This window comes from Mobula hypostoma, chromosome 11 (genome assembly GCF_963921235.1).
Source record: "Mobula hypostoma chromosome 11, sMobHyp1.1, whole genome shotgun sequence".
Lineage (NCBI taxonomy): Eukaryota > Metazoa > Chordata > Chondrichthyes > Myliobatiformes > Myliobatidae > Mobula > Mobula hypostoma.
In genome coordinates this window covers 112,082,546-112,108,336 of record NC_086107.1, presented here as the reverse complement: position 1 = coordinate 112,108,336, position 25,791 = coordinate 112,082,546, and the positions used below count along the sequence as shown (strand labels likewise).

The 25,791-nt window shown below is 42.0% G+C and overlaps 1 protein-coding gene across 3 annotated transcripts in view; it reads left to right on the top strand.

Moving 5' to 3' along the window:
* Positions 1–24,804, top strand: part of akt1s1 (AKT1 substrate 1 (proline-rich)) — a 50,758-nt gene extending 25,954 nt beyond the window's left edge. For all 3 annotated transcript variants that reach the window (XM_063062903.1, XM_063062904.1, XM_063062905.1), the window contains exons 2-5: positions 3,541–4,030; positions 15,893–15,976; positions 17,118–17,272; positions 20,383–24,804. In XM_063062903.1, coding sequence (XP_062918973.1) covers positions 3,559–4,030; positions 15,893–15,976; positions 17,118–17,272; positions 20,383–20,526 — 855 coding nt within the window. In that variant the 5' untranslated portion in view covers positions 3,541–3,558 and the 3' untranslated portion in view covers positions 20,527–24,804. The remainder of the gene's footprint in view (positions 1–3,540; positions 4,031–15,892; positions 15,977–17,117; positions 17,273–20,382) is intronic.
* Positions 24,805–25,791: the final 987 nt, after the last annotated feature.

Here is a 25,791-nt window from a genome sequence, read left to right as displayed (position 1 = left end):
TTGACAAGTATCACAGCTTGTAAACGCTTTCTGTAGTCAGCTAAGAGTCTTTCAATTCTTGTTTGGGAGATTTTCACCCATTCTTCCTTGCAAAAGGCTTCTAGTTCTGTGAGATTCTTGGGCCGTCTTGCATGCACTGCTCTTGAGGTCTATCCACAGATTTTCAATATGTTTAGGTTGGGGGACTGAGGGCCATGGCAAAACCTTCAGCTTGCACCTTGAGGTAGTCCATTGTGGATTTTGAGGTGTGTTTAGGATCATTATCTTGTTGTAGAAGCCATCCTCTTTTCATCTTCAGCTTTTTTACAGATGGTATGATGTTTGCTTCTAGAATTTGTTGGTATTTAATTGAATTCATTCTTCCCTCTACCAGTGAAATACTCCCCGTGCATGATCGATCCACCCCCATGCTTAACAGTTGGAGAGGTGTTCTTTTCATGAAATTCTGCACCCTTTTTTCTCCAAACATACCTTTGTTCATTGCAGCCAAAAAGTTCTATTTTAACTTCATCAGTCCACAGGATTTATTTCCAAAATGCATCAAGCTTGTTTAGATGTTCCTTTGCAAACTTCTGACGTGGAATTTTGTGGTGAGGACACAGGAAAGGTTTTCTTCTGATGACTCTTCCATGATTGTCATATTTGTGCAGGTGTCGCTGCACAGTAGAGCAGTGCACCACCACTCCAGAGTCTGCTAAATCTTCCTGAAGGTTTTTTGCAGTCAAATGGGGGTTTTGATTTGCCTTTCTAGCAACCCTACAAGCAGTTCTCTTGGAAAGTTTTCTTGGTTTTCCAGGCCTCAACTTGACCTCCACCATTCCTGTTGATGGCGATTTCTTAATTACATTACGAACTGAGAAAATCGCTACCTGAAAATGCTTTGCTATCTTATAGACTTCTGCTTTGTGGGCATCATTTATTTTAATTTTCAGAGTGCTATGCAGCTGCTTAGAGGAGCCTATGTCTGCTGATTGTTGGGATAAGGTTTGAGGAGTCAGGGTATTTATAAAGCTTTGAAATTTGCATCACCTGGCCTTTCCTAATGATGACTGTGAACAAGCCGTAGCCCTAACAAGCTAATTAAGGTCTGATACCTTTGTAAAGGTTATCTGAGAGCTCAAATCTCTTGGGGTGCCCAAACTTTTGCATGGTGCTCCTTTCCTTTTTCTCCTCCCCCGACTCTAAAATTGTACAAAACAAAAATAATACACTAATCTTGCTTAAAATGTTGAAAAGAATGTTTCATCTTTAACTTTATGACTTTTGGAAATCAGTTCATCTACTCAACTATTCACAGTAACATAAATTTTAACCGGGGTGCACAAGCTTTTGCATGACACTGTATGTACATTTGTAAGAAAAAGTTTGAACCCTTTGCAATTTCTGATTTTCTGCATTAATTACACATAAAATGTCTGATCTTTATCTAAGTCACGATATCAGACAAACAATCTGCCTAAATTAATAACACACAAACAGTTGTACTTTTCATGTCGTTATTGAACACATTGATTAATCATTCACAATCCACACTGGGAAAAAGTGTGTGAACTCCTGTGTTTTTTTTTTAAAAACTGGTAGAACCTCCTTAGCAGCAATAACCTCCACCAAACATTTTCTGTAGCTGCTGGTCAGCCTTGCACAACGATGAGGAGGAATTTTAGACCATTCCTCCATACAAAACTATTCCAGTTCATCAATATTTCTGGGATACTTTACATGAACAGCCCTCTTCAGGACATGCCACAGCATCTCGATTGGGTTAAGGTCTGGACTCTGACTTAGCCACTTCAAAATAGAAATTTTCTTCTTTTTAAATTATTCTGTTTCAGATCATTATCTTGTTGCATCATCCAACTTCTATTAAGCTTCAGGTGACAGGCCACTACCCTGACATCCTCCTGGAAAATGTCGTGATACAATTTTGAATTTGTTGTTCCCTGTTCGATTACAGGGTGCCCAGGCCCTGAGAGAGCAAAGGAGCACGAAACCATGATGCTCCTTCCACCATGCTTCACAGTTGGGATGAGGTTTTGGTGTTGGTGTGCAGTGTTCTCTTTTTTTTCCTCCAAATATAGTGGTGTGCATTTCTGCCAAGAAGTTCAACTTTTGTCTCCTATATCCACAGAACATTGTCCCAGAAGTCTTTTGCAAACTTTAGACGTGCAACACTGTTTGTCGGTTTATTTTTTTTTCCTCAGAGAGCAGTTGTTTCCTCAGGGTCCTTCCGTGAACACTGTTTTTGTTCAGTGTTTTTCTTGTAGTGAACACTTGAACAGAGATGTTAGGAAGTTCCAGAGATTTCTGTAGGTCTTTTACTGTTGCCCTTGGGTTCTTTTTCATCTCCTTCAGCATTGCACTTTGTGCTCTTGCTGCAACCTTTGCAGGACACCTACTCCTAGGGAGAGTAGCAAAGATACTAAATTTGCTCCATTTTGTACACAATCTCTTACTGTGGACTGGTGAACACTCAGGTCTTTAGAAATGCTTCTGGAGCCTTTTCCAGCTTCATACATCTCTACAATTCTTGTAAGGTCCTCTGAAAGTGGTTTTGATCGAGGCATGGTGCACATAAACAGATCTTTTTTGAGAAGAGCAGGTTCTGTCCATAACCTGACTGTGTGCTTTTTTTTCATGGGGCAGGGCAACTCTACAATCCATACCTCCAATCTCATTGATTGGAACAAGGCATGGCCTAGGTGATGGGAATCCTTAAATGATGGATGCTGCCTTTTTGAGGTATTGCTCCTTGAAGATGTACTGGATATTATGGAGACCAATGCCCATCCATGATAGAGCTGACTGAGTTTACAACTCTGCAGCTTATTTCAATCCTGTACAGTAGCCTCCTCTCCCCCCCCCCCCCGCATACCAGATGGTGACACAGCCAGTTAGAATGCTCTCCACAGTTCATGAGTGTCTTTGGTGACATGCCAAATCTCCTCAAACTCATGAAGTACGTACACCTGCTGTTGTGTCATCTTTACATCTGCATCAATATGTAGGGCAGGATAGATCCTTAGATGTTGACGCCCAGTAACTTGAACTTGCTCACTCTTTCCACTTCTGATCCCTCTGAGGACTGGTGTGTGTTCCCTCCACCTTACCCTTTCTGAAGTCCATGATCAGTGGAGATCATAACAACCTAATGTGTATATATAAAAAATGTTTCCTGTTGAATGCTCCACCCTGTCCTCTGACCATCAGAAACAGTTTGCCCTTGTCTGCTTCATGAAAGTCATGCTTCAACCTTTTTTGTTCTAATTTTACAACTTTCTGTAGCTTTTGATACCCCCCCCCATGCCAGACAATGATGCAATCCAACAGAATGCTCTCCACCGTACATCTATAGAAGTTTTCAAGTGTTTAAGGTGACAAACCAAATCTCCTTAAACTGATGAAATGTAGCTGCTTTATTTCAAAAAGGCATCCTCCAATGTGGTGGTCAGAATTAAATAAGATACTGTAGCTGAAACCTTACCATTGTTGTCTTGACACACATTTCTAATCCTACTGTCTTGTCTTTCTGTTATCCCACAGGCAACTACACCTACTACAATGATGACTGACATGCTTGATAACCACCGAGAGAGTTGGGACTCTCTAGTCTGTGCAGTGGACAAGTATCGTCAGCAAACGGGCAATGATGTTGCCCTGTTGACTGCTTACCGGCCGAAGCTGCAATCGAACCTTGCCTATGTGGTCCATGGCACTGGGACCCTCTCAGACGCCACCAAGCACTACCTGGACGATATTGCTGTTTTCCACAAGACCTCTACCTACACCAGCTGTACCATCCCCGAGCGTGGCAATGCAAAAGACACAAAGGAGGATGAAAGCAGTGCTGAGGACTCCTTCTCCAAGAGCTACCCGTCCATCTATGGCAAGGGGAGCTTATCGTCTGACAGTCAGAGCTCAACAAAACTGAGACCAGCGACGGAATGTGACTCTGGAGCTGCAGAGACTGACGAGAGAACAGCCTCTGAAAGTGAAAGGGAAGTGGACAGATGTAATTTGGATGACCCTTCAGGTAAAGAACCACATAGTAGCAATGCTTACACTGAGTAGACTTCATATGCAAAAATTACATTGTCTTATTGTGTGGATGAAAGGTCAAACAGAGGGTACTTAGGAGAAAAGGAAGGTGTGACATGGTAGCGTAGTGGTTAGCATAATGCTTTACAGCACCAGTGACCCAGGTTCAATTCTGCCACTGTCCTGATCATTGAACACATTTAATGGAGCACTGCCCCAAGAAAGCAGCATACATTCTCAAGGGCCCCACCATCCAGGCCATACACTCTTCTCTCTACTACAATCGGGCAAGAGGTACATGAGCCTTGGGTCCCGCACCACCAGGTTTAGGAACAGTTATTGCCCTTCAACCATCAGGGCTCCTGAACCAGCATGGATAACTTCACTCATCTCAACACTGAACTGATTTCATAACCTATGGACTCGCTTTCAAGGACTCTTTACAACTTATGCTCTCCGTGTTATACTTTATACTTATACTTTTTTTTATTTCCACAATTTGGTGCCTTTTGCAATTAGTTTGTCAGTCTTTTATTTGCGTATATTTTTTTCATAAATTCTGTGAATGCCACAAGAAAATGAATCTCAAGGTAGCATATTGTAATATATGTACATACTATGCTAATAAATTTGACTTTGGCTGTCTGCAAGGAGTTTGTATTGTCTCCCTGTGACTGTGAGATTCTTCCAGTGCTCCATTTTCCATCTCTATTCCAAAGACATACGGGTTCGTGAGTTGAGTGCAAGTTATCTTGTTGCCAGAAGTATATATGGCAACACTTGCAGGCTAGGTTGCTCAGCACAATCCTCACTGATATGATTTGACACAAAGGCCACATTTCACTGTATGCTTTGAGGTACATATGACAAATAAAGCTGATCTTTAAGAGGTATCTCTGTCAGCATCTGTTATGTACCCTGGCCATTTCTTAAAACAATTGAAACCCATGAGAAAGACCATTCTAATGTAAAACCACTGAGCAAGGACCACATTATCTCTTCAACTCGTTTGTCAAAACAATGCTAATACCTTCAATTTCACTGTTCTCTCCAAAGTCCTTGCTGGGCAGTCAATCTGCATGCAAGATATTTCTTCACAATCCATAGACCTGTACCTTATTTTCCATTTAAAGCAATATTTTGGTTTATTTTTGACATCATCTCCCCCTCCCTCAAATGTCTCCCAAAAAAAATAACGCTGCTGCTGTGCCTGTTACCCTGTTGGCATTTAGGGCAGCAATGAAGGACCTCCATCTCTCTGTCCTTGGCCACCTTCTCTATTTTGCCCCGGGTCACGTTCAGAGTCCTCATTTCTATCTCTACAGTTGTCTTTGGTCTCCCACATTTCCTCAGTCCTTCAGCGATCAAATGAAGTGCTGTCTTGATGGAGTTGGCCTGTCTTCTCATCACGTCCCCAATCCGTCATCTAATGTTTCATCATGATGATTGTGCCCATGTTCTCTTGGCGATACTGAAGGAGTAGGGTGTAGTTGGAGATCTCTTTTGGCCAGAAAATACAGAAATCTTTGGGAGGCTCATGGTGTGGAATGACGAATACTTGGCAAGGTCTTTCTCTATCGTGTACCAGCATTCTGTCCCATACAAGAGTGTGGACAGAACTCGGCTCTGGTGCAGCTTCACTGTAGTTTGGGTACCATACTTGGTTGATCCCCTAGTGAGTGAAGAAGAGAGGGGGAAAAGAAAATAGTCTGACGCTCCAGTGCAATGCCAAGAAGGCACAACTCTTTTGAAATCTTTCTGGTGAGTCATTAAACCAACACCCCACTAGTTCGCTCAAGGAAACAAAGATCCAATATTTCACAGGTACACTCCCTGATGTCCAGACCCAAATATACCAGTCGCAAGGCTTGATCAAGCACTTCGTCTTTGGGAAACCATGACCCTACATCTCAAAAGCTAAAGATATTAGCTTTGTATGTCACATGTACAACATAGAGTGAAATGCATTGTGTCAATGACCATCACAGATCAAAGATGGGTAGCCTGCAAGTGTTGCTGCACTTCTGGTAACAACATAGCATGGCCACAACCCACTAATTCTAACCATACTACTTTGGAATGTGGGAGGAAACCGGAGCACCCAGAGGAAACATTACAACAGGAAGGAACATACAAACTTGCTTACAGAGGACGCCGGAATTGAACTCTAAACTCCGCCCCGAGCTGTAATAGTGTTGTACCATCTGCTATGCTACCGTGAAGTTTTAACCTTCACTGCCTTTGTATGCGGAGCTAGATATTTGTGTACTGTGAATTTCCCAAGGGAACTGTCTTGTGTTAAACCGACCGACCAGCTGTGAATTGAGATTTGATCCAGATTTCCCATTCAGAAAGCAAATGACCCAGAGAAGAAAAATGATGTCATGTTGTTAGAATGTGCACAGACATTATGGATCTCCAGTGTCTCTGCAGCAACTGAGCCATGTGGCCTATTCCTCAACTGCGTGTGTCCTGTCTGCATTGAATGGGGTTTCCCTGACATGAGATAGAATGCAAGCTGCATAACACTGGGTCAAGTTTCTGAAGATTGTGATGAACTCTGGGCTACAGTACCCTATGTGCCATTTCAGTATGAGTCAGATTTAAATAGAGCTATGTAGTTGGTTAACCATGATCTTTGACCAGCCATATTCCTGCTGACTGGCCCTCCCTCTCCCAATTTCTGTGAGGTTGGGTCCAAAAGTATCCCTTCTAACCAAAAATAATCCTTGTTCATTTCCTAGTAAAACTTCGGACTTTCTCCACTATACCTTGTGTTTTTAATATGGAATTAGATCATAAAATGGAGGAACAGTTAACTCAAGACCTCAGGGTCATGATCTGACATTCCTACAGTCAGGTTTCCTTCCCTTTATCCCAATAGCCCTCTTAATTGATTACATCCATCTATCACGTCCTTGAATTTAAGACTCTGTGTCCACAGCCCTTATGCAAAGAGTTTCAAAAACTTGCAGCCTTCTGAGTTAAATTCTTCCTCACCTTAATTTTTAAGTGGGCTCCCTCTGATGTGAGACCTTGCCCTCTGGATTTGGACTCTCCTATGAAAGGAAGTCCTCACACCATTTGCCCTGTCTAGTGCCCTTTCACCCTTTCATAAACTGTATGTTTCAATAAGATCACCTCTCTGTCTAAATTGTCCCATCATGTTTAACCTTTCCTCATAGGGTAACCCCTCTGCACCTTTTATTTATTTATTTGGAGAACCTTCCCTCCATGCAAATAACTTTAAATTTGAGGAGGATCAAAATTGTTCACAACACTCCAAATATAATCATAGTATAGTATTGAACAGTTGCTGTAAGAATTCCTTACATTTGTACACTAGGTGGCCACTTTACTATATTAAGTATGTCTACACCTCATTAATACAAATATCTAATCGGCCAATCATGTGGCAGCAACTCAACACACAAAAGAATGCAGACATGGTGAAGAGGTTCAGTTGTTGTTCAGACCAAACTTCAGAATGGGGAGAAAATGTGATTTAAGTGACTTTGACCATGGAATGATTGTTAGTGCCAGATTGGGTGGTTTGAGTATCTCAGAAACTGCTGATCTCCTGGGATTTTCATACACAATAGTCTCCAACGTTTACAGAGAATGGTACAAAAGAAAATCTAATCGGGGCAGTTCTTTGCGCAAAAGTCCCTTGTTAGTGAGAGAGGTTGGAGGAAATCTTCTGCTGTAAAACAAGAAGTTTCACAACATATGCCAGTGATATTAAACCTGATTCAGATTCTGTGAGTGGCCAGACTGGTTTAAGCTGACATAACCACACATTACAACAATGGTGTACACAAGAGCATCTCAACACACAGCACATCCAACCTTGCAATGGATGGGTTATAGCAGCAGAAGACCACAAACATACACTGAGTGGCCACATTTAGCTTACAGGTGGTATCTAATAAAGTGGCTACTGAGTGTATAGTGTAGTTGTGGTTACACTACTGTTCCTTGTACCATTATTTACAGGTTGCTAGGTTGAAAATTACCACCTTGCTGCTTCCTTGTAGTTGGCACATGCTAATATGTTGATTCAAACACCTTGGTCTCTGATATGACCACCTTTTGATGGAAATTGAATGCCTTCAAGAAGTCCAAATACATTTCCTCATTCCCTTTATCCTCTGAAGTTTCCTTGAATGTTCTGTTAGTTGTACACTATCTCTGCTTTATGAAGATGTACTAACTTGATTAGTTTGATTTTTTTTTCCAAGTAGGCTTTTTTACCTCAAAGTTCAAAGTACATTTATTATCAAATTATGTATACATTATATGACCTTGAGATTCATCTCCTTGGCAGCCATGAAACAAAAAAACCCCTGATGCGTGGAGAGACGGGGAAAAAAACAAATCATGCAAACAATAACCACAAGCAAATGGAGTTCTGAACTGAAGTCCACAAAAGGAGTCTGTCCCCAGACCCTTAGTTCTGAGCAGAGCAGCGAGCTGAACTCGCCTGTCCCTCGCCTGGGACCCCAACACCCTGACCTTTTCAGTCTAGCCTAAATCATCGTCCAAACATCAGGTTCAGTCTCTTCGATACACTTCCGTATTCATTTCCATATTCTTCTCAACAACTGAAATTGGGTTAATTGGCTTTTAGGCTATCTCGCTGTTGCCTGTTTCACTTTTTGAACAGAGGTATCATATTACCAGAAGATTGGAAAGCTCACTTCTCCAGAAGATTATACATGCACGTCCACCATACTGTTTGCTGCTCTTAAAATCCTGGGATGGAAATGTATTGGTTATTGGCTCTATTTGTTCACCCAGTATGAATTCTCATGGCATGACAATTAATGCCTTCCCTGCATTACTTGGGACTAATGGAGTATTTCTTCAACTGTAAAGACAAATGCAAAATGCTTTAAGTCCTATGCTGTCTGAAGCCTTTGCATTATCTCGGGGATGAATGTTCACTTGGGCCTCTTTTTTTTGTATTGTCTGTTTTTATATATAGTTTTTTTTTCTTGAGTTTGTGTTCACATCTATTTTGATGTCCCCTTTTCCTGGATCTCGAAGGGCTTTCGAATCCAGGGCAACATCGTGGAAGTTCATGCTAGGATCCTGCAGCCTCTTTTGAATACGGTCAATGCGAATGAGTACTTTGTTCCAAAATCCTAGCAAAATCAGAAAATCATAACTCAACATGCGGTTGTACAGCTGCCTTGCGTCACTTCTTGTTTCACTGGTCTTGCTTTCATTGTCTGTTGTGTCCTGGAGAACTTGAAGTATCTCCTCAAGTTACTTGTTGACGAGCTTCACTGCTTCTGTCCTTGCACTCCACCTGGTTTCGGACTCCGACTTAACAACCGCAGGCACAGCGTTTTTGAGTTTTTCCCAGCGCTCTGTTGAACGAGAGAAAAACACGCAGAGAGCTTCGATGGTTCCAAAAAAATACTTGACCATCATTGTATCCTGCTTGGCTGCATGTACACCCACCAAGTTGAGTGAGTGATTGTCACAATTCGCAAACACTGCCAACTTGTTTTTCTCACTTATTCTTTGATGAACACCACTTCTGTGTCCAGCCATCACAGCAGCATTGTCATGGTACTGTGACCGACAATCTTGTAGCTCCATTTCGTCCTTCTCTTGCTGTTTCAAGATGTCTTCAACCAAGCTGTCAGCATCCTTCTGGCTTATCTGGATAAAACCAAGGAAGGACTCTGTAACACGGACTGTTTTCCTCTCAAAATCAACTTCCACATACCTCACTACTTCTGACATCTGCTCACGGTGTGCCTGATCAGGAGTCAAACCGAACATGAGTCCATAGTACTTGGCTTTACGAATGCTTCTCAGTAAACTCTGGTGAACAGTGGATGCCATCATGCGGATGAATTCGTTCTGGACACCCGGTAAAAGATAAGACGTGGATCCAGGATGACTTCCCAAATGAGTGAGGTGTTCTTTTATGACAGGGTCAAAGATGGCCAGTAGTTTCAGTAAGCCAAGGAAATTTTCCCACATTGGAGTCATCGTTTAGCTGAAGTGACTTGCCGTGTCCTTGCAAAGCCAGGTTCTGAGTCGCAAGGAATCTTATGCAGTGAAGGATTCTCGTCAAAATATCATGCCACTTCTGCTTTTCCTTCTCAATCTGTGACTGAAATACCGCGTCAATAACTCCTGTTTCCAGCTAAATTTCTTTCCACTGTGTGATGCATTCCTGATGATTCTTGGCATTTTCATGAACACTAATCCTTTCAGGTGCTTTCTACTGGTTGAATCCACTTTCCTGCTCCAATGAGGATTGATGGTCTGACCAGGAATAGAGAAGACAACAGATACAAAATGCAGACTTTTTAGAAGGGAAATAGACCAGCCATGAGTGAGTCACTTCCTCACCACAACCATTTCCCAATTTCCTCTTGAACCAAGTTTTGTTCATTGAGCAGTTATTTGTTGGTAGGAAAGGCCCCTCACTGTTCTGGAAATACTTCAAACCCAGCTTTATTTCTGTTCTCAATGCATCAGGCAGAGTTGCTTTTCCAGTATCCTTGTTGAACTTCAGAAGTCCAATGTCACGCTGTTCAATCACTTCTGGTATGACAGTTCGAGGCTCTTTGACAGCATCCAGTTCACTAGGTTCAGCGTCATCAGGTTCAATCTCGTCAGGTAAAACCTCATCAATAAACTCAACATCACCACCGCCACCACCATTGTCTTCCCCTCCTGTCATCTCCACGTTCTCTGTGGCAGCCTCACTCTTCATCTCGTCATACTCGGATTTACTTGACTTGACTTCCTCCTCGGCTTGTGATGCATTTGTACTTGATCCACCTTCAGATTCAAACAAACTTGTAGCAGGTGCAGGCGACTCCACGGAACGTGTCAAACTACTTGTTCCGGCCTTTTCAAAGAAGGGCATGAAGAACTTGCTCGACTTCTTGGCTTCTCTGCCTCCAACTTTCATCTTTTCCGTCCTTCAGCTCTACTTCTTCGTGAAGAAATGTTTCATGGTCTTCTTACACAATGCTCTGAAATAAGGCCATCCTAGTGCTTCTCACCCATGATGATCAAAGACAGATCATACATCTGAAGAAAATTCTTTTTTCACTATCCGAGGATGGCTTGTCTGACTTTAATAGAAACTGCTCAGTGGTGCCCCCCCCCCCTTCAAGTGGCGTCCAGGGCACGTGCCATACCTGCCATACCTTAGATACGCCACTGGCTGCATTTTAACCAGTTAGAATACAAGGAGTGCTCATAAGCAGCATAACCATTGTTTGGTTTGTTATTGTCACATCAAGGTTCAATGTAAATTTATTAATGTATGTACACATAATACAACCTTGAGATTCGTCTCCTTACAGGTAGCCACAAAACAAGAAACACAAAGAACCCATTTTAAAAGAAAACAACAAACACCCCTGGGGGAGGAAGATGAAAAACCTACAGATAAAGTGCAAATTCTTTGTGTAATAATAGAAACAGCAGGCAGGATCTCGTGTGTGCTTCATCTGATGTATGCTACTTATGGCTTTGAAATCTTCTTTCCATGTGTGTTGAAATGCCAGTAAGACATGTGCTCCAGATCCTGGCATGGCATTTAAAGCCAAATCTTACTGCGGATGGCACGGTGGTGTAGCAGCTAGTGTAACTCTTTTTCTTCATCAATCTTTTTATTGATTTTTAAAAAAGCATAGATATGGTTAAGAGGAGAATCAGTTCAAATATGTATATCAGTAACAATATAAACCAAGATCAAGACAAACATTGTCAAAATCATAGATATGGTTAAGTGTAACTCTATTAGTGATAATTCTGCTGTTGTCTGTAAGGAGTTTGCACATTTTCCCTGTAACCATGTTGGTTTCCTCTGGGTATTCTGGTTTCTGCCTGCATTCCAAAGGTGCACAGGTTAATTGGGCAGGCCTCGTTGAGCCTGTTACCATGCTGCATCTTTAAATAAATGGATAGAGTGTTCTGAGGTGACTGCTGCTCACTAAGCCATGACTGGTGCTATACAGATTCATACAGAACAAGCTTCTCACCTGCAACCTCCCAAGGACTAATGAAAGGTCTCGGTCTGAAAAGTCAGCTGTATATTCATTTCCATAGATGCTGTCTGACATGTTGAGTTCCTCTAGCATTTACTGTGTGTTCCTTTGGATTTTTAGCATCTGCAGAATCTCTTGTGTTTCATGCTTTGCTGTGAAATTATTACTGGTTCAGTTAGGGTTTCTCTAAAGTATAAGTGAATTTTTGATTGTCCTTTTGAGTGCAGTGGTAGGTACAGTGAAATAAAACAGGTTATTGGAACAATGTGTCTTGTTCATCTGTACTCAAGTCTAATCAGGAATTTGGTGTTGTGCCATTCATGAAGATAGTAGAATAGTGGACTAGCACCCAGGAGTTGTCTCACAGTTCAGAGACCAGTTCAAATCCCACTGAGGCAGCTGGGATTTTGGAATTTTAAGCCCGGAAATATATTTTTAAAATCTGCTGATATTAGAAATATGAAATAATAATAGAAAATGCTGGAAATCTTTAGTGAATCAGGTTTCATATCACTGGCATATATCGTGAAATTTGTTGTTTTACTGCAACAGTACATTGCAATACATAAACTGTAAATTACAATATTGCTCATTTGTTATGTGCTGTGTTGTACAATGTGGATGATCGTGGTCTTTCCATGACCATGATTGTTCTTGGCAAATTGTTCTATGAAGTGGTTTGCCATTGCTGCCTTGTATATAAAAATATTAAATAGTGCAAAGATAGGGGAAAAAGTTGGGGCTCCTTAATGATGCTTTTTGAGTGCCCATGATGAAGCTTGTTGGAGTAACGTGAGTTTTTTTTTAAAACCTGTAGTATCAGTAGCAGTAACCAGGAAACCGTTGATGAACTGGTAGGTTTAAAGACATTCCAATTTTCCTTCCAGCAAGGATAATTTTTGTACTTGCCCCATCTGACCACCTGGCTCCAGACCCCACCAATCTACTGTCAATAATATTCACTTCATGATAGAATAATTGAAAGCATTAAGGTTTTTTTAAAAATCTACTGGGTTTCCCATGTGCACTAAAAAGCAAATCTATTGTCTGAAACAAATTTCAACAGCAAACTCTGTTGGTAGAATGAATTATATTGCACTAAGTGTAGATAATTCTGTGGATAATTAACTTGTCTTTTGGGAGTTACCTGGCACTTTCAAAGTTTGCCTCAGCACTTCACCCTGACTCCATCCTTCGAAGTATCAAAATCAGCTTTGTAAATTCAGTGGCCATTCATTAGGTACACCTTGTAAATGCAAATATCTAATCAGCCAATCATGTGGTAGCAACTCAATGCATCAAAGCATGCAGACATGGTCAAGAGGTTCCATTGTTGTTCAGACTAGACATCAGAATGGGGAAGAAATGTGATCTATGTGACTAACTGGAATGATTGTTGGTGTCAGATTGGGTAATATCTCAGATGGCTGATCTCGTGTGACTTTCACACACAACAGTCTCTAGAGTTTACAGAGAATGGTGCAAAAAAAAACAAAAATATTCTGTGAGTGGCAGTTCTGTGTGTAAAAATGCCTTGTTATTGAGAGGGGTCACAGGAGAATGACCAGACTGGTTCAAGCTAACAGGAAGGTGAGAATAAACTCAAAATCAGACTTTGCAACAGTGGTGTGCAGAAAAGCATTGCTGAATGTACAACACGTCAAAACTTGAAGCTGTAGAAGACCACAAGAGTTTCACTCCGTATCTAATAAAGTGTATAGCTCTTGTGTGTAAACATCTGTTCTCTCTTTACTTGTACCAAGTCCTGTTACTCCATTGTCCTTGTGTATAATGGGTACTGCTCTTGTATCAGTATTTTATCTTTGTTATCCAACATTGTCTTGCATCCTTAACTCGTCTCCAGTTCTGACTTGTTCGTCTCTGATCTCATTCTTCTGAATTCCCTTCCTAAACTTTCTGAAAATGCATCTTTCAAGTTCTCCTTGGTTGATCATTGTTGCTTTTACACCTGAAGAGCCTTACTGCAGATTCTTTTGTGGTAAAGGCACTATATCAATAAAATTTAACAAACACTGCTTTTCAATTCTTCCCTCAAATATAAAATTAAATTTTTTTACATTTATGACTTATTATTCTGCATCACTGATTTGCTATGTTTATGCCCCCTTGTACTTCTCTCATGAGACACCTTGTTTTAGAAAGAAGTAATATTTCTATTGTATTCTCATACCATAGAGTAAAATTTCCAGTCACATCACATTTAGGATGGTTGTGAATATTGGTAGCTCTGGTTGAGGTGTTTGATGTTGCAGTGTTCGCCAAGCTTGGCAGTTAGCTTGTAGGTGTTTCATCACCAGTTGAGGTGACATCCTCAGTGCACAGTTGTTGGTACGCCAGAACCTTTGTGGTATCCCATTAGTCTTGGTACACGACGATCGAGAAGGATGATCGAGATGGCTTTGTGGCTAAGTTTGCTGACGATATGAAGATAGGTGGAGGGGCCAGTAGTGCTGAGGAAACGGAGAGTCTGCAGAGAGACTTGGATAGATTGGAAGAATGGGCAGAGAAGTGGCAAATGAAGTACAATGTTGGAACGTGTATGGTTATGCACTTTGACAGAAAAAATAAATGGGCAGACTATTATTTAAATGGGGAAAGAATTCAAAGTTCTGAGATGCAACAGGACTTGGGAGTCCTCGTGCAGGATACCCTTAAAGTTGACCTCCAGGTTGAGTCAGTAGTGAAGAAGGCGAATGCAATGTTGGCATTCATTTCTTGAGGAATAGAGTATAGGAGCAGGGATGTGATGTTGAGGCTCTATAAGGCGCTGGTGAGGCCTCACTTGGAGTACTGTGGGCAGTTTTGGTCTCCTTATTTAAGAAAAGATGTGCTGACGTTGGAGAGGGTACAGAGAAGATTCACTAGAATGATTCCGGGAATGAGAGGGTTAACATATGAGGAATGTTTGTCCGTTCTTGGACTGTATTCCTTGGAGTTTAGAAGAATGAGGGGAGACCTCATAGAAACATTTTGAATGTTGAAAGGCATGGACAGAGTGGATGTGGCAAAGTTGTTTCCCATGATGGGGGAGTCTAGTATGAGAGGGAATGACTTGAGGATTGAAGGGCGCCCATTCAGAACAGAAATGCGAAGAAATTTTTTTTAGTCAGAGGGTGGTGAATCTATGGAATTTGTTGCCACGGGCAGCAGTGGAGGCCAAGTCATTGGGTGTATTTAAGGCAGAGATTGATGGGTATCTGAGTAGCCAGGGCATCAAAGGTTATGGTGAGAAGGCGGGGGAGTGGGACTAAATAGGAGAATGGAAAATATTCATGATAAAATGGCGGAGCAGACTTGATGGGCTGAATGGCCTACTTCTGCTCCTTTGTCTTATGGTCTTATGGACACCATGGAGGTTCTGGTGCAGGCAAACACGAAGCAGGCTCAAGAATTTTTAGAAGCATGTTTCTCTTCTGATAACTCTGTAAACAAACATAGTGAAATAGATGACATCCATGAACCCCTAAGAGCCAAAGAAATGCGAGCCAATAGAATTCAAAGGTCAACTGAAGGGGTAGCCAGTCAGGACCTAGGCAAGTGAACTGGAGCCTATACAAACACGAGCACTTCCAGAGAGAAATACCAACAATTGCGTACTGAGGATGTCACCTCGACTGGCAATGAAATATCTGCAAGCTTATTGCCAAGCTCAGCAAACACTGCAACATCAAGTGCATCATGGTCTTTTTGTCATCATCCTCTTCTGTTAACTGTACCTCCAACTTGATGTTGTCCACAAAAGTTTGAAAGTTGTACTCCAGCCTTCACATTAATGTGTTAACTTGATTTTTTTTTTTCCCCTACAGCCATCTTCACAATGGATGAAGAGTCAACCAGTCAGGATTGTGAGCCTTTCTTTGAATCTGATTTGGATGGCGAGAGCACAGATGGTAAGTCTACAGTGGGGGGGCAGTCTCAGTGGCCCAAATGGCCCAATTCTGGTCCTATATGTTATGGTAAATGCAAACTGTATTGAATCTAGTATAGGCTGCATAAGTAGGAAGGAGCTGTTTATTCCATGGTACTCATAGTGGCACACTCGCTCTTGTCATTTTTAAGAATTGGATTAATCACAAGTTGAGGTAGTTAAGCCAATTTAGTAAATGGACATTATCTCTACTGGTGTGGAGTGGATTGTAGTTCAGTACTGCTTACAACAACACACCTTTGTGGATGGTTGAGATGCATTTCATGATATAGCATAGACTTGTGTTGAAAAGGCTTTCTTTGATGCCTGAGTGAATTCTAGCTTCCATTTCTATTTTGCATTTGTATTTCTATTAGAGCTGACTGATGATAAACCTCCAGGAAAATTAGGTGGTTTGAGAATGTTATGGGACCAGGTAGAAACTGCATGGGCCGTAGTAGTAGTGCACTCACTTGTGACGAGGCTGATGTTCCCCTAAGGCAGGGTTTCCTAACCTGTGGTGCACCATCCACTCAGTTAATGATTGGGATCCATGGCATTTAAAAAAAGAAAGAAATAAAAGTTGTGAACCCTAGTCCTAAAGGGTTTCCAAGATGTAATAGTGAATTCCCTTAACGGAGAGCACCTGTCCATGGCATTATTTAATGTGGGGAGGCTGATGCATGGACATACCAGAATACAGTCCTCAAGAGTTCAAGGTCAGGGTCCAGTGGCATGGAATGGAAGACTACTGGGAACCCTTTACTGTTGAAGCTTTTCTCCCACTTCACTGCTATCATGATGTGTCATCATCTTCCACCAGCTCCACCACTGAGTGCTTGGTTGGATCACTCTTTGCCTAGAAGCTTCCCCTTGAACTTGCCATCATGGTTGACCCTACCAGGAGTTAAGCGCCAGATGGCTAAACTACAGACTGCATTGCTCTTTGGATCTCAAGAACTCAAAAAGGCTCTCTGCCACCACAAGATCCTTGCAAAGATCTGCATGGGCAATCCACCTAGGTCTTGCACAGTAGTTACAGTGTATCTGATGTGTACTGGGACTCCAAGTGTTTCAATATCTTGTAGCTAATTGGTAGTTTTGCTTTACCCCTTGACTTGCAGATGGCAGTTTGAGTGAAGAGCTTCCTATTCGTCCACAAACTCTTTCTCAAACAAAGTGTCATCAATATGCCAAGTCCTTGCCCGTGTCAGTTCCCATCTGGGGATTCAAAGATCTGAAGCCAAAGAAGTTCGCTGATGGAGATAACGATGAACGGGTAAGGTATATTCTCTCCTGCTGGTATGCCAAAGAATTATTATTGCTGAAACTGACCATCAAGTTGGTCTTTTAGGAAGAGGTTCGACGTGCTCAGTAAAGTATTTCAGTGTAATATCCAAAAAGGAGCTGGATAAATATCTGAAAGGGGAAATGAATATGGGTGGAACCAGCTGGATTATTGCATAGACCCCATATATCATTGGGCCAAAAGGCCTCTGAGATTTAACCATTATGTGATTCGGAAGCCTGCTTGCCCAATCTAGATCTATATTAGGTCCTATCCCCACATGATATGGTTGACTCCCAAACGGCCCTGAGGCAATCCTGTGAATGACTTTGGTGTTCCAGATGTAGGGGGAAAACAGGAATGGGCAGCAACAGCCAGTTTGCTAATGGTGCCCACATGTCAAACTAGGGACAGCATCCCATGCCTCTTCACTCTTGAACAAAAAAAAACAATGAGTGGGGGGGAAAAAAAGATAAATTAAGAGTCTTGACTTTCTGATTTTCTCATCTGGTCGGTGATGGGTCACCCATTTGGCTGCAATTCCAGAAGGAGCTCACTCACCAAATAGAATTGAGAGCATTGGAATATCTTTGTAGATTTTTGCCGTGCTCTTTTTTTTTTCCTGGGGGAGGGTGCAATCCATACAAGGCCCCATTGGATCCTACAGTAGTCCCGCAAAATAATTGGTGGGCTAACAAACCTGGTGCAGTTGAATGAGGAATAGTCCCTACTATATCTACTGCTGTATATAATGTAACAGCAATATTTATAACCATATAACAATTACAGCACGGAAACAGGCCTTCTCGGCCCTTCTATTCCGTGCCAAACTCTTGCCCTATCCTAGTCCCACCGACCTGCACTCAGCCCGTAACCCTCCATTCCTTTCCTGTCCATATAGCTGTCCAATTTAACTTTAAACAACAACATAGAACCTGCCTCAACCACTTCTGCTGGAAGCTCATTCCACACAGCTACCACTCTCTGAGTAAAGAAGTTCCCCCTCATGTTACCCCTAAACTTTTGTCCTCTAATTCTCAACCCATGTCCTCTTGTTTGAATCTTCCCCACTCTCAATGGAAAAAGCCTATCCACATCAACTCTATCAATCCCCCTCATAATTTTAAACACCTCTATCAAGTCCCCCCTCAACCTTCTACGCTCCAAAGAATAAAGACCTAACTTGTTCAACCTTTCTCTGTAACTTAGGAGATGAAACCCAGGCAACATTTTAGTAAACCTCCTCTGTACTCTCTCAATTTTATTGACATCTTTCCTGTAATTCGGTGACAAGAACTGTACACAATACTCCAGATTTGGCCTTACCAATGCCTTATGCAAATTCAACATTACATCCCAACTCCTATACTCAATGCTCTGATTAATAAAGGCCAGCAAACCAAAAGCTTTCTTCACCACACTATCCACATGAGATTCCATCTTCAGGGAACTAAGCACCACTATTCCTAGATCCCTCTGTTCTAAAGCATTCTTTAATTTAATTTTTCAATAAATAATTCATAATTTATTGTGTCATACAGCACAGAAACGGGCCCTTCAGCCCAACTGTTCCATGAGAACCATCTAAGCTATTCTCATTTTACCGTATTTGGTCCATTACCTTCTAAACCAGGGATTCTCAACCTTGGGACCATGAGCCCCTTGCATAATAGTATTGATCTATGGCATAATAAAGGTTGAGAACCTCTGTTCTGCGTCTTTCCTATCCATTTACCTATCCAACTGTCTTTTAAAAGTTGTAAGTGTACTTGTCTCAGCCACTTCCTCTGGCATCTTATATCACCTTTTGTGTATCTTTAAATAAAGTTGCTCCTCAAGTTCATGTCAAATCTTCTCCCTCTTGCCTTGATTCTGTCTTCTAGCTCTTGATTTTCCCAACCCTGACTAGAGTGCATTCACCCCATGATTTTTGTGCACTTCTGTAAGATCACCTCTCGGTCTTCTACGCTCCAAGGGAAAAGGTCCTAGCCTGTCTCTCCCCCCCCCCCCCCACCTCTCCCCATAACTGAGTCCCTCAAGTCCTTGCAGTGTCCTTGTAAATCTTTTCTGCTTTCTTTTCATTTATTTAACATCTTTTCTATAGCAGGGTGACCAAAACTGAACACAGTATGTCCCCACCAACATCTTGTACAAACACACCATGAGCTCCCAACTTCCATTTTCAATGTCCTTACTCATAAAGGCCAGTGTACCCTTACTATCAGAGTCCAAAACTTGTTTTTGAGAGCTTTGAAGCTATAGGCAGTGTTCCCAATCACCATCTTTCCTGTTTACCATCTCCACCACCCTCTCCAATCAAGTTCTCCAGCAGAGGTGGCCACTTGTTTTAAAATAAAACATTTAATGTAACAAGGTCCCAAGATGCATCACGGGAACGATGGTGATTATTGGCTTTGACTTTGTGTTGGATTCCCTGAGTGGAGGATGGAGAGGTGAAGTTTGGGGAGCATCTAGTGCATAGGATCCAGTGATCTCAATGAATGAATATCAAAGATATTTACAGATTTCAGTGCTGCTTCTACATTTCATTGATATGTGATGCATACATAAAAGTTTAAAAAGATCTTTGGGGAAAAAATATTAATAGCTTCATTCCCCCCCTCCCCCCGGAGCAGTATATTTTGTGGTCTGTAAATAAATAATTCCTGCATTCTAGATTTTTTTTTGTTACTATGGGATAAGTGGTTCCTTTTTTTAGTTCTGTCAGAAAAAGATTAACTGTCTACACTGTCAGAGCAGAGCGGTTATGAATATGAGACTTTAGTACTTTAAATGTTCTATTTTTGAGAGGTGTGGGAGCCATTGGTGGAGTCAGCAAATGGACTTGCATTACAGGTCAGTTGTGATCTGATTGAGTAGCAGAACAGGTTCAGCAGAGCTGGAGGTAGGGATCAGAGAAAGTGTTGCAATGCTGGTGCAATGTCAATTTATTGTCATTTTAAAAAAACACGAGATCCTAGACATCTGAAATAGCTCATCTCCACTGATACTGTGTTCCATGAGGCCCCTGGCTGAACTGTGGACATTTCTAGCCACTAGTTGCCATAAAAGCCACTGACTGCTTTTCTTTTCATCATCAGTTGCCTTCGCCAGACCTGGACAAGATCGCTGCCAGCATGAAAGCCCTGGCCATGAGCGTAACAGACGGCACTGAGATGTTCGGTGATCTGCCGCGGCCCCGACTCAACACCGGTGATTTTCAGAAGCCCTATCGGAAGTATTAAATGCACTTTTCAACCCCTGCCTGCCCTTTCTGCCCCGCAACCCAAAAATACCTTTTCCTCCCAGAGCCCCCGTCACTCAACACTACAGAGATACTTTCTAGAAAGGAAAGAGCTTATTGGCCAGAAACTCATGGTAATCCTGGCACTACATGTAGCATTTAAGGTTGTGTATGAGTTGATTCCGTAATTTTTCTGGCTGAAGGAAAAGTATAAACTTTATAGTATATTTTTCTGGTTAAAGCATTGTATGAAGCAGAGTTGCTCAAATCTGCTTTTTGACGTCTAACTTGTTCTTGTATGTCTGTTTGTGTTTTCACTGTTTTTAAACAGTGTAACTGGGTTTCTTTGTTGTGCGTGAGCAGGAATCTAACAGCAGGGGCAAGAGGTCAAAGCAACAACTTAAGGGAATTTATTTGAAACCTTGCTCGTCCATCCTACACAAGGCCAGAACTGTAAACCCTTGTCCATTCCCATTCTGAGGGGGAGATGAAATCCATTTGGAGTATCGAGCACCCATTATACAGCTGTCCTCCCTCTGCCGTTCACCCCTCCGTACCATACCGATGAATGCATTGGAGCAATCTGAAATGGTAGAAACTGAGTACCAACCGAGAATAAAACCCACTCTGTTTTGAGGCATTGAAGCTACATTTTAAGAATCTAGTCACTTCCAGAAGAAATGGCTTTTAAGTTTGGTCTTTTAAACTGCATGACCCTGCCCCCCCCCCACCCAAAGAGCCCTTAACTCAATCAACTTTGGTAATGAGAAGCATTTGCCATTTGCTATGACATTGATGCTGACCTGTTTGCTGCTTCATCTAATAAGTAAACGTTCCTGGTGTCCGGCTTTCCTGATTTTTTACTTTTCATTGTTCCTTGCCTCTTTTTTTGTGGAATCTGTCAATGGTATCGTCTTCAGGTGACCCACTAAACCACTGCAGTATACAATGAGTTATTACATGGGTTCATCACTGGCCTCATTCTCCCTTATCGGTTCAGTGTCACTATGGTGAATACACGTGGTCACCCAAGTCCACTTGAGAGATGTGGAGCACTTCTGCCCAGGCCTCTGCAGTATAGTCCCATGAGGTTTCAGTCCTTGTGATTATACACTTGGAGTCAAGACATCTGCAGCATTGGATAGGTATGTTGCACACTTTTATGCTGAGTTGGAATGATATATTTTATGACCTTTAACCATTGACTTTCTTGTGTATGGTGATGCTGTCAGCTCAGAGATACTTGTACAACAGTACTTGTCAAGACAGCTGGCTTACTTGCCAGTGCCAACATAGTGTGGCTGAGAGTCATCAAAAGCACCATGAAGGGCTTGTCCCAGCTTGCCTGAGATTCTCCCATTGCACAAGTTGGCATGGGAACTGAATGTTGCCCATTTGTATTTTTTACCACCTCCCTCCCTCGCCTCTTTTCACACAACCCCAGATCCCTCCAGCAATCATCACAGCCTAGCCTTGTTTTTAAATAAATCTGTTGGCTCTAGCTAAAGAAATGCCTTGCAATGCAAATTTTTGAATTTGATTTCCCCTTCTGTTTACCTAACTTGACTGACCTCACAGTGTGTTGCAACCACCTGTTTATAAACCTAAGTGGTTTGTCTGATGCCTTTTAGTGGTTTGGAAGCTGCTCTGTGGTTTTTTTCCCCTTTTGCTTGAATCGTTAAGACTTGCAACAGTTCTCTGTGCAGGCTCACATCAGTGAAGTTTGCAAACTATTGACTTGGTTTTGCACCCCAGCCCTCGCATCCTGTTGCTGCCCCTGTTTTCAACAAAACCTGCCTTGTTGGTTGACCTACTGAGGGGTTAAAAATGCCTTGGCTCTCAGATTGAAGCATTTGGTGGTGGAAGAATAACAAATGTGATCTCTCTGTTGTTAAGTTGTAGTAACAGAATGCATAGGGCATTGTCAGGGAGGTGGATCCTTTGTCCTCATTGTGCGGCTTGCAACTAAAGAATGAAGAAGCACCAGCAAACTTCTCCCTGAAAGGTCAGTGTTTTTGCAGTCCCGGCCCAGTCAGTGAGATTTTTCACTGTTCTTTCACGTTATCAATTCATTCCACAGTCATTCATCTCCCTGACATCTGATAGACACTTCCCATAGACTGGGCAGCCAGAGATGTGTGCACAACCATTTCTGAATTTGAATGGAGCCCTTGTTGCGCATGAATGCACCATTGATATGTGTGGTAATGACTCTCTATGGCTGACCCTGAATTTCAGTTTGGATACCAGCTCCAAGTTGAGAGAGCATCCAATTCCGGCAATATTTGTCTTGCTGTATCTATTCATTCTCAGCTGCTTGTCTGTGTTCAATCTGAAGCCTTTAGCCTGGGGGGGCTCAGTTGGAAGGGGGTTGCTGAGCATGGAAGGTTGTGATTTTTCCTTGCAGTTCATATTCAGGACATCAGCACATCAGCCACAGTGGTCACAGTTGTAATCCAAGTGAATGGGAATGTTTAAACTATCACTAACAGATCTCTCGGCCATGCCCTGATTAGGAAGAAGTGTTTCTGAAAGACTGACCCTACTACACATATTGGGGCAGAGACACTTCGGTTCGGCTGGCACACCATGATGCTCCCCAGCTTGCTGCCACCCAGTCAGATTTCAGTGACCTCTCTGAAGTGATGCCTTGGTGCTGGTGATTGGGCTTGCGTTAACTCAGCATTGATTGGTGCATGTGACACTTTGCAGTCATGCAACTTGTTGCAACTTTATTTTTATACACTATTTCTTGCCCTCTCTCTCTTCCTCCCATCCCGGTGCAACTTTGCCTTTTGCAGCCTTCCAATTGCACTCGATGGCCAGAGTCTATCCATAATTTCTTCCACAACAACCTGTGACTGTGGTTGGCTCCATCTGGCTATGAATTAGGATAGGGAGCAGTTGTGTAGTTTCCTTTGAGCTAAACACGGGGGGTGGGAACGGTTTATGTGGTTGTATAGTGGCTTGAGCAGAAGGGAAGGAAACCACTGTGGGACTAGAACAGGTGGACTTGCTCCACAGCTGATGTGATTACTTTGAAACCCAGTTTTTGTTTAAAAGCTGTGCAAAATACTCTCGCAAAATTATGTAAAGTACTCTTGCAAAAATCTGTTTTGGGTAAAATTTTATGTAATGTTTAAAACAATGCCTGAATGCTATTTTTTTTTTTTAATTGGCTGTTTTAAGCACCTAGAAGAAAAAGCCCTTTCCCGCTCATTTCTGAGTGGAGTGGGGAAAGATTTGGGCAGGCACCTAAATGCTCTGATTTGTGTAAGGAGCTTACTCAGTACAATCAATGCTTGCTTTTTTCAAATGGCAATGTATTTAAAAACAAGTCTCCAGCAAATTTCTGTTGGGGAAAAATCAAATTTAACTATGCTCAATTTCCACCTGCCCCTCTTTATTTCTGCAGTCCTAACTCCAACCGACCAGTCTATCACTTAAGAGTAGGAGTGAAGGAATCCTCTCACTTTGCCCTTGTAAAGGTGGGTGGGCAGAAAGTAAGCTGGTAAGGTGCAGAATGTATTACTTTCAATTTCCTGCCCGCATCTCCCCCTACAAACCAAATTGAGCTGTGGGCCCAGAATTAAGGCAGTGAATGGCGAGTTTCTATAGAGAACCCAGCCCTATGGTGCTGTATAATTTTACAAAGCACTGTTCATAACCCTCCCTGATTATTACTGAGTTTCATTCTTGCTAGGCTAGGTTGTCGTTCAGTTACTACCATATTTTCATCAGCTGACCAATTTTTTTTTTGCTTTAAATGTGTTATGTTTTTAACAAAACTGAGGTAAACAAGGATGGGAGCACATGGTATGCATTTCATCTTTATTTAGACTGTTTCCACTGAGTCATTTTGAAGGACTTCTGTTGAGGAATGAGATACTGCATCCTTTTTAGGATTGCTACTTTTCCAAAGCCGCCTTGTTGTTGATTAGACTCTATCTGGATATGCTGTCCCTACTGTCCCCATCTCTATAGCTGTTCAGGAGGACTTCTTTTAAAAAGAAAAACTAGACATCAAATTAAGTTGAGACTGAAGGATGCTGCAGTTTCTGCTGCTGAGCAAAAGTTCTGCCATGGGAGGCGCACTCGCAGTGAAACTCCGCATCTTCAGAGGTGTCCAAGTAAACCTGTTGCTTTTGAAGATGTTTGATTAACTAAGAAGATAATTGCTGCTGGAAATGTGAACAGAAAATGGTGAGAAACTGACCAGAGAATATGGCTAATTTTTTAAAAAAGAATAAAGTCAAGTGATTATTACAGATGTGTCTTGTTTTCTTTCAAGATTGATTATTTTTTCAATCACCAGTACATGAGTGTGAAGAGAATGAAGTGATTGTTAACTCTGGATCAAGTGGTTCAATTTTGATATCAGTATGTATACGGTGTACAACCTGAAATTCTTGCTCTTCACAGACATCCATGAAAACAGAAGAGAACCCCAAAGAATAAATGACAGGAAAAACATTAGAACCCAAAAACCTCCCTCTTCCTCCTCTCATGCACAAGCAGCAGCAAAGCAGCAACCTCCCTCCTTCCCCCCCCCACCCCATGCATTCAGCAGAAATGATCAGTGCCCACCATCCACCCAGCAAGCAATAGCAAAGCTCCCAAAGAGACCATGCTCTGCAGTCAACATGAACTATTGTTTATCCACCAGTTTGATGTCCCACAGGCTCTCTCTATGGACAGACAGAGATATCACCCATTTCATAGGGAATGGGGAGACTAACAAGCAGGTTGCTGTTACAGTGTTACAATCTGCCGTGTCACTTTTTATTCCGAGATTCTCCCACTCAAGAATTGGTGGCAAACTCTCTCATCCGGGGGGGGGGGGGGGCAATCACTCGAGTACAGAGCATCCATTGCTGTGAAATTGTGCTGGTCCTTCTCCAGCGATGCCTCACTGGGTGACACTGGCATGGAATTTATCATGTGCAGGGCTGCAAACCAGAGGGCTGCATCTTCCAGTCCACTCCTGGACGTGTCAAATAAACTGCCGGTAGGTGAGCTCCGGGAACAGGGTCTCGTCCACAAGTTTGAGTGCAGCTGTAGATCACGGACTTTGACAGAACCCTAGTCACCTTGAAAAGAAAAAGAATTTGATGCAACATTTAAGAAAAAACACAACAAGCAAAAAGAACACTATAAAAATGATAAATATAAATTGGTAAGATTAGTTTATTTACATAGACTGTATACTTAAAGTTTTATGCGAGGTACTGAAGTATCTGTACATAAGATGTAAGATGGGAAAGCA